This window comes from Tupaia chinensis, unplaced genomic scaffold, assembly GCF_000334495.1.
Source record: "Tupaia chinensis unplaced genomic scaffold, TupChi_1.0 Scaffold000493_1, whole genome shotgun sequence".
Lineage (NCBI taxonomy): Eukaryota > Metazoa > Chordata > Mammalia > Scandentia > Tupaiidae > Tupaia > Tupaia belangeri.
In genome coordinates this window covers 1,739,013-1,757,631 of record NW_006160005.1, presented here as the reverse complement: position 1 = coordinate 1,757,631, position 18,619 = coordinate 1,739,013, and the positions used below count along the sequence as shown (strand labels likewise).

The 18,619-nt window shown below is 47.5% G+C and overlaps 1 protein-coding gene across 1 annotated transcript in view; it reads right to left on the bottom strand.

The window, feature by feature from the left end:
- USP43 (ubiquitin specific peptidase 43) overlaps positions 1–18,619 on the bottom strand; it is a gene marked incomplete at its 5' end in the record, with an annotated part of 98,860 nt that overhangs the window by 63,017 nt on the left and 17,224 nt on the right. The window contains 2 exons of the mRNA XM_006156428.3: positions 1,242–1,334; positions 14,946–15,049. Of these exons, the coding sequence (XP_006156490.1) occupies positions 1,242–1,334; positions 14,946–15,049 (197 nt within the window). The remainder of the gene's footprint in view (positions 1–1,241; positions 1,335–14,945; positions 15,050–18,619) is intronic.

Below are 18,619 nucleotides of genomic sequence, written 5' to 3'. Positions count from 1 at the left end.
GCCGCGTGGCCATCCCCCCGGGGGGATGGCCACGCGGCACTCCCTTCTCCTTCTCCTCCATTCTCCTCTCGGGATCTTGGGCACGCACGCACACGCACCCGGTGTGAGTTTTAAGCCACCGGGTCCGGGACACGAACCGCGGTCGACTACGTGGGAGTCCAGCGACACAGCCATTACGCTAACTGCTGGTTCCCGAGAGGTTTTTGCTATAGGGCGTGTGCACTTGCCAGACAGAGAGAGACAGAGAGACAGAAAGCGAGAGATCCCCCCCCACGGGGGATGGTCACGCCGCAATCCCTTCTCCTCCATTCTCCTCTCGGGATCTTGGGCACGCACGCACACGCACCCGGTGTGAGTTTTAAGCCACCGGGTCCGGGACACGAACCGCGGTCGACTACGTGGGAGTCCAGCGACACAGCCATTACGCTAACTGCTGGTTCCCGAGAGGTTTTTGCTATAGGGCGTGTGCACTTGCCAGACAGAGAGAGACAGAGAGACAGAAAGCGAGAGATCCCCCCCCACGGGGGATGGTCACGCCGCAATCCCTTCTCCTCCATTCTCCTCTAGAGAGACAGAAAGCGAGAAATCATCCCCCCGGGGGGATGATTTCTCGCTTTCTGTGTCTCTCTCTGGCGAGCGCATGCGTCCCATAATAGCAAAAAAAAACCTCTCCAAAGAAAAGAAAAAGAAAAAAGATTGATTTCTGGTAAACATTGCTGAGAAGCAAAAAGGAAAACGACAGGTACAAGGCCAGAAGCTCCCAGTACTGCGTGGGGGCAGAAGTCACCATCCCGGCAAGGGACCAGATGAGGCAGGGGGAGTGCAACTGCACCCACAGGGAAGGACACTTTTTTGTGTCCTACAACCTATCTCTACACACCAGGCCCTGTGCACGTGCTCAGAATCCAGGGCTGACTAAGGCTTGGGGTGGATCATGCCTTGGGACCCTTGTGAAGGTGGCCATCCCTCTGTCTGTCTATGTCCCTATCTACTTCTCTTTCATGAAGGAAATAATACAGTTAAAAAAAAAAAAAAAAAAAAAAAAAAAAAAACAACAGGGGCCAAAAGGGGATGGTGGTTAAGGTACTGGACTCCCACATGGCTGACTAGGGTTCGAGTCCCAGACCTGGTGGCTTGCTTTATCACTTTCTCTGTCTCTCCTTTTTGTGAGAGAAATAAGTAAATGAACTGAATAAAATGAAGAAAAACCAGCTCCTGGGTAAGCTATGACACTCACATACCTCGTCTGTCGCAGGGGGATGGGTAGGGACACACACAGGAAGGGATCGAAGGTGTTGCTCTGTTTCAGGCAGTGGGGACACGTCAAGGAAGACCTGTGAGGGTCGAGAACAGAGATGAGCATTTATGCAATAGAACCGCAAGGAAACAATTGGGCAGGGCCTCCAAAAGTTAAATATGGAATTACCCTTGCATTTCCACTGCCAGCAATTCTATTCCCAGACACACACTGAAAAGAATTGAGAACAGGTGTTTGGGCCAGTCAGGTGGCACGGTGGTTAAAACAGCTGGATACCACATGGCCAAGTGTGCACTTCGAGTCCCAAGTCTTGCAGTTTGGAAAATGCACCGAGCATGTGTGCATGCATGCCTGAAATCCTGAGCGGGCAGTGGAGGAGAAGGGATGGCAGCGTGGCCGTTCTCCCTTTCTCTCCCTGTCTCTCTCTGGTGAGTGCATGCACCCTCTAACAAAAACAAACAAACAAAATCGGTGTTCAAGGAGACACTTGCCCATCGTGTTCACACGAGCACTGTTCATAGTAGCCACTGCCCACCAATGGGCATGTGGCAGAAGAGAACATGGTCTCTCCACATGGCGGAACACAATGCAGCCAGGAAAAAGAATGTAGTCCTGATACCTGTCTCCATGTGGGTGAACGTGACAAAATTATGCCAAGTGAAAGAAGCCCAATAAAAAAGGCCAGGCACTGCATGATTCCATTGATATAAAACACCCAGAATAGGTAAAGCCAAGGAGACAGAACACAAATCGATGCTTGCCAGGGGCTGGGGCAGGGGTAGGGTGGGTACCACCTTTACTTCCAGGGTGATGAAAATGAGTAGGGACTAGAAAGAAGTGGGGGTCCCACGACATTGTGAACACACAGAACACACATGCCACTGAGCTGTACACTTTATTTATGTGTAATCATTATTTATTGCATTTTATTTATTCACTCATTTATTTTAATTTGACCAGAGAGAGACACTGAGAGAGCAAGAGAAGGAAAGCGGGAAAGCAAGCCACCAGGTCCAGGATTCAAACTGGGGTCAGCCACTTGGGAGTGTCCAGCACTTAACCACCGCGCCACCTGCTGGTCCCTGTGCTATACACTTTTACATGGTTAGTTCTATGTTATTGGCCTTTCGCTGCAATTCAGATTTGTAAAGAGAGAACAGGAAGTTGAGTCACACATCTGAGTGCAGCAAGGACGGGAAGGGAAGCTCCAACCCTTTCAAGTAGAATCCCATCCTGCTGATAACCAAGATGCGAGGTCCTCAGGACCATCTCTCCCCTGTTCTCAGCCTCACTGCTCCCCAGAATCGCACAGAAAGCTTTCAAAAATTCCAGTGTTGGGACCAGCAGTTAGCGTAGTGGCTATGTCGCTGGACTCCCACGTAGTTGACCACGGTTCACGTCCCGAACCCGTTGGCTTAAGCTCGCACCAGGCACATGTGCATGCGTGCCCAAAATCCTGAGAGGAGAATGGAGGAGAAGGGATTGCGGTGTGGCCATCCCCCCTGGGGGGTGATTTCTCGCTTTCTGTCTCTCTGTCTCTCTCTGTCTTTCTGGCAAGCACATGCGCCCTATAGCGAAAACCTCTCAAAAAAAAAAAAAAAAATTCCAGTGTCCAGGCCCTACGTCCAGAGCTTCTGTGTGAAGGAGGGCAAGGAGAACTCTGGACATCAGAATTGTAAAAGCTTCCCACCCAGGTGACTGGTGACTGCAATGTTCACCCAGGGTAGAAAAGCACTGAGGCAGTCCATCCTCCTCCCTGTACAGTTGCAGATGTGATAAAGTTTGGAAAATACCACCTAATAGTAATTAATAGGTAACACCAAAACAGCATGTACTAAGACGGCATCTGAACACTGAGCATATATTAACCTGTTTATCACTCACAACAATAGTATACTCATTTTATAGAGAACACTAAAGCACAGAGAGGTTAAGTAACTTGGGGACAGATGCACAGGTCTGAATGACAAAGCATGGGTCAGTTTCTAGAGCCCATGGTCATCATCATTTCTGCATTCTTTAGTACAAGGGGTTTGCAAAAAGTTCATGGAAATATATATAACCAAAACCACTGTGCATGGGGGCCAGTAAATGGCATGGTGGATAAGGTGCTGGACTCCCACGTGGTTGATCGCAGTTTGAATCCCAGACCTGGTGGCTTATAAATCACACAGGGCATGTGTGTGTGTGTGAGCGTGTGCCCAAAATCCCAGGAGGAGAATGGAGGAGAAGGGACTGCGGCATGGCCACCCCTTCTGGCGAGGGAGCAGGTGGGAGGGCGTGCAAGGGGGAGGGGGGTTTCTTACTTTCCCTCTTACTGTCTCTGTTTCTCTCCCTAGTGTGAAAAACCTTAAATGAAAAAAGAGGGGTTAGCAGGTGGCGTAGTGGCTAAGGTACTGGACGCCCATATCCAACACCATTGAGTCCTAGACCCAATGTGGCCTAAGACTAGACACATGTGCATGCATGCCCAAAATCCTGAGAGGAAAATGGAGAAGGGACTGTGGTATGACCATTCCCCCCCCGGGGGGGGTGATTTCTCACTTTCTCTCTGTCTCTGTCTCTGGAGAGTGAGTGTACCTTATAGCAAAAATCTCTCAAAAAGAAAAAAAAAAAGGAAAGAAAGAAAAGGAGAAAAAAAAAAAAGCACTGTGCTGAATTTCAACTGTTTTTGCACCAAAATAAACTTGTGCTTTAATTCCATTTTTCCACAAATTTTTTGAAATCCTCTTGTATAAGTGATTGAGTTATCACTTGTTTTAGGTAGATATATATGTTTGTTTATATTCTTTCAACTCTTTTTTTTAAAGAATTATTTATTTAATTTTATTTATTCATTCATTCATTTTAATCTGACCAGAGAGAGACACAGAGAGAAAGAGATGGAGGGAAAGTGAGAAAGCAAGCCGCCAGGTCCAGGACTCGAACCGTGGTCGACCATGTGGCAGTATACAGCGCCTTAACCACCACGCCACCTGCTGGGAGAAAGCACCTCCCAAGGGAGATGGTCATGTAGGCTCTTCTCCTCCATTCTCCTCTCAGGATTTTGGGCTCACACACACGTTTTTCAAGCTGTTGGGCCCAGGACTTGAACTGCACAGTCAGCCACATGGGATCTAGCAACTTAACCACCATGCCACTGGGTGGCCCACCAACCCCTTTAAATTTCACAGTCCCTGGCCTTAATATGGATCTCTCAAAGTGAAATCCCACTTTAATACTCCACACGGGTGCTCTAATTTATTTTTACATAAAGCACCCTATTCTTCCAAGACGGAAGGGATTTCTGCACTACTTTAGCCTAAAACCGACATTGACTTCCTTGCAGATACAGAAGGACAAACAGCTGCTGGCAGTCTCGTGCTCTTACCACTGGACAGCCCTAAGTCAGCAAGTAAATTGGAGCTGGCGTCAGAACCAGGTTCCTGGAGTCCCCGTGGAACACTCCTGCTGGGGGGGTTTTCCAGTGAGCACACAGAATGGGAAAAACCAGGGTGGTGAACAATGCAGTGGTAGCAGATTTGCCACTGTGAGAGGCTGACCCACAAGAGAAGGCTCCAGGAGCATGTCTGAGACCTCTCTAAGTCCTGGATCATGGGCACAGCCCCCCCGCCCCAGTGATCCAGGGCTGGCTGAGACTGGGCGTAGATCACAGAGTCAGGACCATATTACGGGGCTCGCTCGCGTGCGCTCTCTCTCTCTCTATCACAGAAGAAAAAAAAGAGTGTAACGTATTAGGTCATCGGAAGTCATCCATACTTTTCTATATTTTTCTATGCAATAAAATCTGTCATGACTTTTTTAATTATCCAATGTGTGTGTGTGGAGAGAGAGAGGGAGACAGAGAGAAAGAGAAAGAGAGAGAAAGAGAAAGAGAGAGAAAGAAAGAGAGAGAGAGAGCTGTCTCTTTCTGTATATTAAAAAAAGAAAAAAAGAAAAAAAGAAGAAAGGGCCAGCCCCATGGCCTGGTAGTTGAAGAAGCTACAAGGAGCCTATACGTGGCTGGCCACAGGGTTCAAGGCTCAGCCCTGGCAGCTTGGGAAACACACTGAGCACAAGTATGTGCGTGCCCAGATGTCCAACGGATGGAGAAGAGGTTGTGGCCTGACCACATCCCACAGGGGGAGGGGTGCTTTCTCCCTTTCCCTCTGTCTCTCTGTTGAGTACACATGCCTACTGGCAAAAAAACAATCATAAAGTTCATGGGAAAAAATAGTGGCCCGCCCTGTAGCTCAGTGGTTAAGAGAGCCAGATCCCACAGCTTCAAAAGTACCCTGGGCCCATGCAGATGCATGCCCACAGTCCCACAGGGGTAGAGAAGTGGAGAAGGAACTGCGGTGTGGTCATGCCCCATCAAGGGGTGTTTCTCCATCTTTCCTCTCTCTTTTTCCCTTTCTCTCTCTCTCTTTCGTTCTGGCAAGCACATGTGCCCTCCAGCAATTAAAAACAGAAAAACTAGAGACAGCAAGAACACCAACCTCAGGGTGCTACTCAAGGCGAGCCTAAGTGATGTGCTTGCTGCAAATTGGCCCTCCTGGTGACAAGTCATCAGAACATCAACCGTGATTTTAGAAAACAGACCCCACAGTTACCGTTCAGTCGCTCTTCCTGTCTCCGGTAATTTCCCTGGGGGAGTGTTTTAGTGGAAGCCGTGCGGCAGACAGCGAGAGCCAGCCAATGGCGGACTTGACGTTTGCAGGGTCCCCTCTGCCACCCCCACTTCCAACCACATGCTGAGGCATAAAACAGACCCAAAGGATGGGGTTTTGTCCCTGGGAAATTTCCAAGCCCCACTTCATATTTATGGGACATAGTGAAAGAATATTTTTCGTTGACTTTTTCATTTTTGTCAGCCTAATAAATGGAAGCTGCGTTGCCTTTTTCTCATAGAATTGCATGGCATGAAACTGGTTCACAGATACGCCCTTTACACCAAGCCCCCAAACTCTCAGCTAGCAAGGGATGGGCGGCTTGGCAAAAACAGAATGGTCTAATTTTATGTTTAAAGAACAAAGACAATATATTGTTTCTATAATAAATTACAGAAGGGATGCAAAATACACCTGCTTTTCAAAGGTTGAGAAAAGAGGACCGAGTGGATGGGACAAGCAGATCCGGAGAGGACAGAGAAGCTGCATCACTTTTACAGGATATTCTGGCTAGGGGCCAGCCTATAGCAATACCCCAAATGAGGCCAGGAGGTCCTTGTCTTCACCATCCCCTCCAGAGCACGGTCCTGTTCCTTTGCCCTGCAAATGCTCACAGAGAGAAGCAGCTGAAAATTACCCACTGCGCTTCAATGTTCCCGAACTCGTTTCCCAGAGGTATTTGTTCTCCTTGTCAAATCGCTTTTGTTACAAAGCTGACCTAGTCGGCTGCTACTAAAACTCCGTGCTGGTTGCTTTCCTCCTGCTGTGAAGACCCAGAACGAGCCCCAGGCTTTGACCCGGCACGTTTGCTACTCAGTCCTTAACCGGTGTGGACACACGCAGCTACACTCTGACCTGGCTCAATAAGTCTGCTCACCGGACAGTGGGACCAGCGTCCACACCACGGATAACCATGGAAGTACCTGAGCAAGAGTCCACTTTTCCAAGTCTGCTCTGAGGAAACCTTGAACATCATGCTCTGCCCAGGCCCATGGCAGGGGCGAAGTAGTGAGCAATGCTCTGTGCAGCTGAGGGCACGAGAGGGCCCCAGGTTCACATCTCAAGGTCTCCCTGCACAAGTGATGCGCCGTGATCCTGGCTGGCCGAGGCTGGGGGTGGGTCGGCATGTGGGCACCATGTTAGGGATGTCTTCCTCTGTCTCTCTCTTTTTCTCGGGATGAATGAATGAATAAACAAACAAACAAACAAACAAACTTTTATAGAAAATCATACTTGGGCCCCCAGTGGTATGATGGTTAAGGTGTCTGGAACCCACATGGCTGACTGTGTGGTTTGAGTCCCAGACCTGGCAGCTTGGGAAACACACGGGGTGTGTGTGAGTACGTGTCCAAAATCCTGAGAAGAACATGGAGAAGGGACTGTCACACGGCCATTCCTCCAGGAGCTGATTTCTCACTTTCCCTCTCTTCTTGGGGAACACAACATGCCTCCTATAGCAAGCATTTAAAAAGGAAAAGAAAATCATACTCTTTTGAAAAGGAATGCTGGCCGTAATACGGACAACAGGTCAGACTATGAATAAAGGCTACGAATGCCAGGAAGGATTCGAACACGCACACAAAATCCCTTCCCCAGCCAAAAGTCAACACAGCAACACCCTCCATTATTAGACCTGCCAGTGCTTCAGCTGTGGTAATAGCCACACAGAATCATGAGCAGTTCCCCTTCAGTCCATCACCTCCAGCACCCGAATACTGTTCCATCTGCTCTCTTCCAGCCAAGGTGAAAATCCCAGCCCCTGAAAGAGGCATTAAAAGGCCAGCCGGTGGCATGGTGGTTAAGGCGGCTGGATCCCACAAGGATGACAGTATGGTCTGAGTCCTAGACTCAGTGGTTTGAAAAACCCACTGGGCACATGTGCCCAAAATCGTAAGAGGAGGGAGAAATGAAGGAGAAGGGATTGCAGCATGATTATCCCCCATAGGGGGGTTCTTTCTCTGTCTCTGTCTCTCTCTCTCTCGTGAGTGCACACACCCTCTGGAAAAAAAAATTTTTTTTTTTTCAAAAAAGGCATTAGGAGAAGTGGAGGAAGAACCACAGTAAATGGAGCCCTCTGAATTAACCCATAACAACACCTCCACTTCCCAGTTAAATAAAGAAGGCCGATGCCACCGCAGGCAAGCCTCTTCCATGGAGAGGAAGCTGAGGGCCAGGACAGCAGGGCTCACCACTGAGGACCACCTGCCTGGAGCCATTCCCCTACACTGCAGGTTACTTCCCAGACCTCAGAAGCCCCGCCTTGCTGGGCTTCCCAACGACGCTGCCTTTCCACAGACGGGTAGGCACAGCTATCACCGGTCCGTTTTCAGCTGAACACCTTGTCTCTTACTGGTTGTCCTACAGGAAAGGGATCCACCCGAAGAGCACTGGTGGTCGTTAATAGCTGGTCAGCTCAAATGCCATTTCCTCAGGGACCCCCTCACCCCTAACTCACCCCACACCGAGTAGGAGAGCTAGAACGTGCACTGCCAGGTACCCTCCTCTTCTCCAGAGCACTCATAAAAACCCAGGAGTCACCACAGATTCTTGTTTTCTTCCTTAATCCCATCCCAAACCTCTCAACCCATGAGCAAATCCTGGGGACTCCACAGCCAAAATACCCTCCAAACACACCCACTTTCCTCCACGGCTGCCTCGCCCTCCACGGTGGTTCTAGCCACCAACGCTCTCCCACTGGGACCACTGCAGCAGCGTCACCTGCTGCTCCTGCTCCCTCTCTCACCTCCCTTCCCAACCCATGCTCTTCTCTCTCTCTCTCTCTCTCTCTCTTTCTCTCTCTCTCTCTCTTTCTCGTTTTTAGTTTTGCTATAGTACACATGCACTCACCAGAGAAGAAGCAAAAGCATCCCCCAGGGAAAATGGTCAGGCTGCAATCCCTTCTCCCTTCTTCTTTCAGGACTTTGGTCATGCATGCACACGCTCCTGGTGTGAATTTCAAGCTTAGCCCTGGACTCGAACCATGGGGTCAGCCACATGGGACGCAGCTGCATTAACCTTCATACCACCTACTAGCTCCAACACACTCATCTCTTACATTGAGGAACTACAGCACATCCTCCTTTTATTTTTTTAAGTGAGATCTTTGCTATAGGGCACATGTGCTGAAGAGATAGAGACGGAGAGATAGAAAGTGAGAAATTATCCCCCCCCGGGGGGGGAGTGGGATGGCCATGCTGCAATCCCTTCTCCTCCATTCTCTTCTCAGGATTTCGGGCACACATGCACACACGCCTGGCGTGCATTTTAAGCTGCCAGGTCCAAACCTTGAACTGTGGTCAACTACGTGGGAGTCCAGCTCCGTAACCATTACACCATCTGCTGGCCCCACACATCCTGCTTTAAACTCCTCAGTGGCTTCTTGTGCCCTTTAGATTAAAACTCACACTTGGACCAAACACCCTGCCTTACCAGGTCCCTGCCCGCCTCCCTGGCAGCCCCATCTCCCATCTATTCTCCGCTTGGCAGTCCCCTTGGCCTCCCTTCTCCTGGAACTTGCCAAGATCATTCCCACCTCAAGGAATGTTCTTTTCACCTTTGCTGATTCCCTGCCTACTCGAATGGTGGACTCCTTGTCACTCACTTCTCAGCTCCGATGTCCCTCTGACCACCTTATCAAATGCTGGCCGCCTGCTCGCCTCCCAAGTTACTCCTTATCATCTCACTGATCACTATCACAGTTATTTGTTTACTTGTGTTTTGTCTAATATTCCCCCAACAGAACATGAGCCCCATGAGAATAGGGGCTGGATCTTGTTCACAGCACCTAGATCTCTGGCACACAGTAGGGCATGAATGAACTCTCTAGAGAATAAATGGCTGTACAGATGCTCCTTGACTTGTGATAGAGTTACACTCCGATAAACCCATCATACTGTTGAAAATATCGCAGGTTGAAAATGTGTTTGACACATTTAACCTACTGCTCTGGTTTAGATGGTGATTCGTCCCCCAAGAGTTCATCTGTTGCAATTTGGTCCACACATAATATTGAAAAGTAGTGAGACCTTTAAGAGGAAGGCCTGCCTTCAGGGTGTACTGGCACTATCCAATTGGTTGGGAGTGTGGGAGGGACAAACACAGGAAGTAGAAAAGTTCTCCTGTTCCTTTCTCTCACTGTCTCTCTGCATGGCTGCCAACTCCTAGCTTCTCTTGGCCACACCAAGACTTAGTACCAGAGGCCAGCCAAAAGTCAAGCTCATGCTCTTGGACTTTTTAGCCACCAAAATCATGAACCAAATAAACCTCTAGTCTTTTTTTTTTTTTTAGAAATTTTTGCTATAGGGCATGTGCACTTGCCAGAGAGACAAGAAAGACAGAAAGCGAGAAATCACTGCCCAGGAGGGATAGCCACGCTGCAATCCCTTCTCCTCCATTTTCCTCTCAGAATCTTGGGCCCAGACCCACACATATCCCGTGTGAGTTTTAAGTCACTGGGTCCAGGACTCAAACTGTAGTGGACTGCATGGGAGTCTAGTGACGTAACCATTACGCCATCTGCTGTTTTCTAAACCTCTATTCTTAATAAATCAGCCAGGTTATTGGGTCATCAGAAAAGTCATGACATGTTTTTCTATGCAAAAATGTGTCTGACTTTTCCAATGATCCCATACTTCCATTTAGTGACACAATAACAAGCATCTGCCAAACATCATAGCTTAGCCTAGCCTACCTTAAACATGCTCAAAACATTTCATTAGCCTCCAACGGTGGGCAGAATCATCCAACACAAACATCTCATTAATTTATTGACTGCTGTAAGTGAAAAACCAGATGGCTATATAGATACTTGAATAATGGACACTAGAGACAAAGTGGAAAGAGAGTGTAGGAGGGGAAGAGCATAGGAAAGGAAATTTGGGGGGAAAATGGAGAGGTAAGACACTTGTGGGACACAGATAAGGTTTATTATCTGTAGACGAGGATGTGTATAATAGTCTCAACCGTGCTGGACTGAGGTGTATATCATGCTGGGTAAAGTTTCTTCACAATCTAAATGATGTATAGTGATTTAACGTATGAATAATAGGAATAAAAAAAATAAACTATGGAAAAAAAAAAAAAAAGAAATACAGTATCAAGGGACCAGCAGATAGAGTAATGGTTACACTGCTGGACTCTCATGTAGCCGACTGTGGTTTGAGTCCCAGACCTGGCAGGTTGAAACATTCCAGGTGCCTGTGCATGTGTGCCCAAGATCTCAAGAGGAGAATGGAGGAGAAAGGATTGCAGTGTGGTCATCCTCCCTGGGGAGAGATTTCTCACTTTCGGTCTCTCCAGCAAGTGCATGTGCCTTATAGGAAAATCCTCTCTAAAAAAAATTTAAAACATAGCTTCTGGGATCAGCAGATGGTGTAAAGGTTATGTCACTGGACTCCCATGTAGTCAACCATGGTTTGAGTCCCAGACCCGTTGACTTGAAACTCATGCTGGGCGCATGTGCATAAGTGCCCAAAATCTTGAGAGGAGAATGGAGAAGGGATTACAACATAGCCATCCCCCCAGGAGATGATTTTTCACTTTCTGTCTCTCTGTTTCTGTCTCTCCAGTGAGTGCACATTCCCTATAGCAGAAATCTCTAAAAAAAATAAATAAAAAATTACAGTTTCTACTGAATGCATATTGCTTTTGCACCATGATAAGTCAAAAACTCCTGAATTGAACACCATAAGCCAGGGACTGTTGGTATAGCTGGTTGGAGTTTCTCTCTTGTGGGCACAGAGTGCTGGTCCTCACGGTAACCACTGGGCCTAGCACAACAGTAGGACTAATATTTGGAAGGGAGAGTATGTATATGGATAACAGGGGAAAGGAATAGAGAAATGGGTGGACTTCTTGTATGAGGACATCAATGAATGTCACCTGGTGGTGATTACTGGTGACCCCTCCCCACTCATTAACCGCCCTCCCCTTACACTCCCCTTTCCCTCCTCCTTAATGTTCTCTGCGTCTATCCTTCTTTTCCTCTGTCTCCTTTGTTTCTAACAGTTTTTGTTTTTGATATCTGAAGACAGATGTCCTATAAGTAGCATTTGAGCCTAGCCATGGCATCTAAGTTTCCTTGAATCTCAAGAAATGGGTGAGCCTGGGGCCAGCAGGTGGCATAGTGGTTAAGGTGCTGGACTCCAACATGGCTGACCACAGTTTGAGTCCTGGACCTGGGGGCTTGAAAATCATGCCAGGTGCATGTGCACACATGCCCAAAATCCCAGGAGGAGGATGGAGAAGGGATTGAGTTCTGGCCATCCACTCTGGGGGTGATTTCTCACTTTCCCTCTCACTGTCTCCCTCTGTTTCTCTCTGGTGCGTACATTCACCCTATGGCAAAATAAATAAATAATAAAAATCTTAAAAAAAAAAAAAAAAAAGAAAAAGAAAAAGAAACAAATGGTGAATTCCACAGGTACAACAATAAAATCTCGGCTCATTCAGAAGAGATGTTTGTTACCTAACAGTCTAAGTGACCAAGAGCAGAAAAGGAGTGCCCCAAAGTCACTCTGATTGTTTCCTCAGATTCCTCCTCCCCAGGAGGGCAGAAAGTGAGGGAAGTTCCTGTAGATTTCTGTGCCAATGGAAAGCAGCTTCGGCATTCTTCCATCTTCCATCGTGTTCAGAGATTATTCAGTCTTCTTTAATAAATAATCACCCTCCGAGAAGGTGGTCACACCCTGCTTATTTTATCAGTGATGACTGAACATAATCTTAATCCAAACTGCAACAAAATTGCAAATGCAAATGGTCTCCTCCTATTCAAACACAGAATACAAATCCCCCGTAAGAATGGAAATAAATAGCCATCAAGAAGGGATTTCTCAGGCCAGCAGATGGTGTGGTAGTTAAGGTGCTGAATTCCACAGTTCAAGTCCCAGCCCCAGTGGCTTAAAAAGTACATTGGGTGCAAATGCATGCATGGCCAACATCCTGAAAGGAGAATGGAGAAGGGATTTTGGCATGGCCATCCCCTCTAGGAAGTGATTTATCACTTTTCATCTCTCAGTCTTTCTCCAGTGAGAGCATGCACCCTGTGGCAAAAATATCTAAAGAACAAAGAAAACACACACTCTCTGAAGTCAAACACCGTGTAACTATATACATCTTTACATCCTCCATAATGCTAGGAACTCAAATTCAGAATGACTGGTTAAACTGGGCTCTTTGGCTATAAAAAACAAGTGATAAGGGTCTCCCCATCAGCAGGGTGATTGCTCACTGGTGAGTTCCTGCATATGCATCCTCCATAGAATTGCCTTTTCATCACCTCCCCTTTAGGGGGGATATGGAAGGCCCACAAGCCAAGAAAGAGGAGAAGAAGGGATACTATAGATCAGAGATGGTCGGAGTGTGTGGTTAGTTCGGATTTATAAGGGGAACGAAGGGTGTTACGGGCTTTGTTGCTCTATGATCTCAGGATTATCCCCCAATGGGAGAATGGTCACCAGCAATGAAGTCTGCTGAGCCCCAGGTGTGACATTCAGGTCACATCAGGTCTTACCTATATTGTGCTTGAAAGTGGCTTTGCACAAAGCTTTGACCCAGAGGAAGCTGCATGGACGGTGGCAGGAGGTTCTCGGAGGTTTTACTGATGTCAGGAGAAGGCTGCGAAGAAAGGAAGCAAAATCAGCTACCATCTGGGTTCCCTCCTCTCTCTGCTTCCAGGCCGCTGAGCCCATCACTTCCTGCTGGGGCCCCCCTCATCCCTTTCAGGGTCTCCCAGGCCTGACTGTCAATACTGCCTGCCATAACTCTATGCTCTTTCAGCCCTTTGACTTCTCAAACTCCCCGGAGTGTGGAAGTATCCAAGAGTGAAACTGAAGCACCAACCTGGCGAGTGCTCACTCATTCTCATTTAGCCTCAAGCATTCCCTCTGGGTTGAGACCTAGTCATTGCTGGGCCTCAATGCCTAAATGCTTCTGCAGCTTATTCGGAGCAGGGGTGGGTGGGTAGGGGGTGCTGCTATCACCTCAAACACAGCGACTCCACATCTCTACGTCTTCCAACTGCTACGCTGTATCTGTCCACACTTCGCAGCAAGGTTTTTCCCAGTTTATGTAAGTACCATCTTTTTCTTCTACAGGGAGCATGCACTCATCGGAGAAAGAGACAGAGAGTGGGGGAGAGAAGAAAGCAACTCTCATGGGGAATGGTCATGCCACTATTCCTTCTCCTCCATCTTTGCCACCTTTCCAAATGTTGGACATACATACATACATACCTGGCAGTTCCTCAAGCCGCTGGATCCGGGACCTGAACTGTGTGGTCAGAATGGTCTCCTCCTATTCAAACACAGAATACAAATCCCCCGTAAGAATGGAAATAAATAGCCATCAAGAAGGGATTTCTCAGGCCAGCAGATGGTGTGGTAGTTAAGGTGCTGAATTCCACAGTTCAAGTCCCAGCCCCAGTGGCTTAAAAAGTACATTGGGTGCAAATGCATGCATGGCCAACATCCTGAAAGGAGAATGGAGAAGGGATTTTGGCATGGCCATCCCCTCTAGGAAGTGATTTATCACTTTTCATCTCTCAGTCTTTCTCCAGTGAGAGCATGCACCCTGTGGCAAAAATATCTAAAGAACAAAGAAAACACACACTCTCTGAAGTCAAACACCGTGTAACTATATACATCTTTACATCCTCCATAATGCTAGGAACTCAAATTCAGAATGACTGGTTAAACTGGGCTCTTTGGCTATAAAAAACAAGTGATAAGGGTCTCCCCATCAGCAGGGTGATTGCTCACTGGTGAGTTCCTGCATATGCATCCTCCATAGAATTGCCTTTTCATCACCTCCCCTTTAGGGGGGATATGGAAGGCCCACAAGCCAAGAAAGAGGAGAAGAAGGGATACTATAGATCAGAGATGGTCGGAGTGTGTGGTTAGTTCGGATTTATAAGGGGAACGAAGGGTGTTACGGGCTTTGTTGCTCTATGATCTCAGGATTATCCCCCAATGGGAGAATGGTCACCAGCAATGAAGTCTGCTGAGCCCCAGGTGTGACATTCAGGTCACATCAGGTCTTACCTATATTGTGCTTGAAAGTGGCTTTGCACAAAGCTTTGACCCAGAGGAAGCTGCATGGACGGTGGCAGGAGGTTCTCGGAGGTTTTACTGATGTCAGGAGAAGGCTGCGAAGAAAGGAAGCAAAATCAGCTACCATCTGGGTTCCCTCCTCTCTCTGCTTCCAGGCCGCTGAGCCCATCACTTCCTGCTGGGGCCCCCCTCATCCCTTTCAGGGTCTCCCAGGCCTGACTGTCAATACTGCCTGCCATAACTCTATGCTCTTTCAGCCCTTTGACTTCTCAAACTCCCCGGAGTGTGGAAGTATCCAAGAGTGAAACTGAAGCACCAACCTGGCGAGTGCTCACTCATTCTCATTTAGCCTCAAGCATTCCCTCTGGGTTGAGACCTAGTCATTGCTGGGCCTCAATGCCTAAATGCTTCTGCAGCTTATTCGGAGCAGGGGTGGGTGGGTAGGGGGGGCTGCTATCACCTCAAACACAGCGACTCCACATCTCTACGTCTTCCAACTGCTACGCTGTATCTGTCCACACTTCGCAGCAAGGTTTCTCCCAGTTTATGTAAGTACCATCTTTTTCTTCTACAGGGAGCATGCACTCATCGGAGAAAGAGACAGAGAGTGGGGGAGAGAAGAAAGCAACTCTCATGGGGAATGGTCATGCCACTATTCCTTCTCCTCCATCTTTGCCACCTTTCCAAATGTTGGACATACATACATACATACCTGGCAGTTCCTCAAGCCGCTGGATCCGGGACCTGAACTGTGTGGTCAGCTATGTGGGATCCAGCCACCTTCACTACCAGGCCATGGAGCCAGCCCAGGCTTTAAATTGAAAGATATGATGCATAAGCTTCCTTCACTCCACATATCTGTCATTTGCATTCCTGTGCATATCAGATTCCTGCAGCTGCTATGATTATCACAAACTAAGCCAGCCTGTGGCATGGTGGTTAAGGAAGCTGGATCCGACATGGCCAACTGTTTGGTCTGAGTCCCAGACCCAGTGTGTTGAGGAACATGCTGGGTGCATGTGCATGCATGTCCAAAACCCAGAGGAGAATCGAGGAGAAGGGATTGTAATGTGGTCATCCCCCTGGAAGTATTTTCTCATTTTCTTTCTCTCTTTCTCCCCCTCTATCCCTCTCTCTCTCTTCCCCCACCCTCTCTTTTTCTCTCTGGAAAGTGCACATGCCCTATAGAAAATTGAGAAAAAATAAAAACAAAAAGTTAAGTGGACATTGATATTTTTTACAACACAAAGATTTTTTAAAAAGATGGAGTAATGAGTGGATAGAAGGGTGGAGAGACAGGTAAAATACATGATAAAGCAAATTTAGTAAAATATAAATTATAGAATCTAGGTCTGTGGCCCCTAACTTTTTTGCCAACAATTGTGGAAGACAATTTTTCCACAGACAGGATTGGGGGGGAGGGATTATGAAAGCATGCAACTTAGATACCCCACGTGTGTACTTCAAAATAGGGCTCACACTCCTATGAGAATCTGAGGCCGCTGCTGACCTGACAGGAGATGGAGCTCAGGCAGGAATGAGTGGGTGGATGGATGGTGGACAGATGGGTGAGTGGCTGTAAATACAGATGAGGCTTCACTTGTTCACCCAGCGCTCACTTCCTGCTTGCAGCCCATTTCCTAACAGCCCATGGACCAGTCAGTACCAGGAAGTTGGGAACCCTTGGTCTAGGTTGGTGGGTATGAGTATTCACTGTATCATTATTTAACTCCTCCAGATGTTGGAAATTTTTCATAATAAATCCTGGGACAAATATATGAGAAGTACCTGTTCAGTTAACAGCATAGTACTAGGTTCAAGCATATAAACTCTGCAGTCAGACTGCCAGAGTTCAAATCCCTGCACTGATTCTAGCTGTGAGAGATACTAAACCTCTCTGATCCAGTTACAGAAGTTATTCAGTCTCTTTATTCCATGATTTCCCAAGAGTAATATAAGGAGAATGACTATCTTAGTCTGCTTTCTGCTACTATAACAGGATACCTGAGACTGGGTAATTTATAAAGAATACAGATTACTTTTCCCCCTTCTTTTTCTATAGGTTTGGAAGTTGAGGAGCCCCTTCTGAAAGGCCCTGGATGCTGTGTTATCTCATGGTGGAAGGTAGAAGAAAGGGAATGAAGCCAATTTCAATCTTTTATCAGGAACTCACTTTCTCAATAACTAATCCACACCTGCAATAAGAGCATTAATCCATTCACAAAGGCAGAGCCCTCATGAGCCTCAACCTAATCATGTTTAAAAATCTCACATCTTGGGCCCACTCATTAGCATAATAGTTAAGTGAGTTGAATTCTACATAGGTGACCATAGTTCAAATCCCAGCCCTGGCAGCTTAAAAAACACATCAGGGGTGTGCGTGTGTGTGTGTCCTCAAAATCCCAATAGGATGGAGAAGCAGAGAAGGGAGTGTGGTGTGACCACACCCAACTGGGGACTGCTTTCTCCCACTCTCTCTGACAATTAAAGCAAACAAACTCACCTCTTATTGCTGTTGCACTGAGAATTAAATTTCTAATATACGAACTTCACAAGACACATCCAAACCATAGCAATGCTAGTTCCTATCTGATATGGATGTTTTCTGGGCTTAAAGAGTTACTATACATAAAACATATAGAAGAGGGCCTGGCACAAAATAAGCAGTGTGTCAGTGGTCACCACTGTTACACCACAGGGACTATCTGATGGTTTTGAACCAAGGAAACAGCAGCTTGCTTAGAGAGAGGAGCTAGGACAGATTAGGAGGCTCAAGGGTCCAGGTAACAGGGTGATCTAGAGCAGCAGTCATGCAAATGAAAAGGAGGGGTGAGGGATCAGCAGATGGTGTAGTGATTACGTCACTGGATTCCCACAAAGTTGACTACAGTTCAAGTCCCAGACCTGGTGGCTTGGGGCTCATGCTGGGTGCATGTGCATGTGTGCCCAAAATCCCAAGAGGAGAATGCAGGAGAAGGGATTGCAGTGTGGTCATTCCTCCCCCCACCCCCCAGGGGAGGGTTGATTTCTCACTTTCTGTCTCTCTGTCTCTCCAGCGAGCATATGTACCCTAATAGCAAAACCTCTCAAAGAAAGAAAGAAAGAAAGAAAGAAAGAAAGAAAGAAAGAAAGAAAGAGAAAGAAAGAGAAAAGAAGAGAAGAGAAGAGAAGAGAAGAGAAGAGAAGAGAAGAGAAGAAGGGGTGGATTCAACATACTCTGTGGACGTAGCTTATAGTTCAGCACCTGCCTTGGGGAACAGAGAGTGAGAGAGGAAGGAGGCAAATATGACCAACCCCAAGACTCCACAGAGACTGCTATATTTTGCTTGTCCAGGACTCAGTCCACCTCCTCTGTTAGCAGCGCCTCTTTTGGAACACTGAATCTAACCCGTGAGTAGGGAGGGCTCTTTAACCTGGAGTCCTCCCCTCCCTATCAAGGGATGGGCCTACGACCTCGGCAAGTTACTCCATTAAGAAGTTCCAGCCCTGAGTGTGAGTCTGGCCAGGATGGCCGAAAGCTGAAAACATCTATTCTAGCAGGTCTATCCAAGAAAGAGAGTTGAGCAGTCCTCCGAGACACCTTCCCTTCCCCAGAGCTGTCTGGTTCTTGACTGGTCCAGGCCTAGTTCTCCAGCCTTCCTTATTAAAAAAAAAAAAAAAAAAAA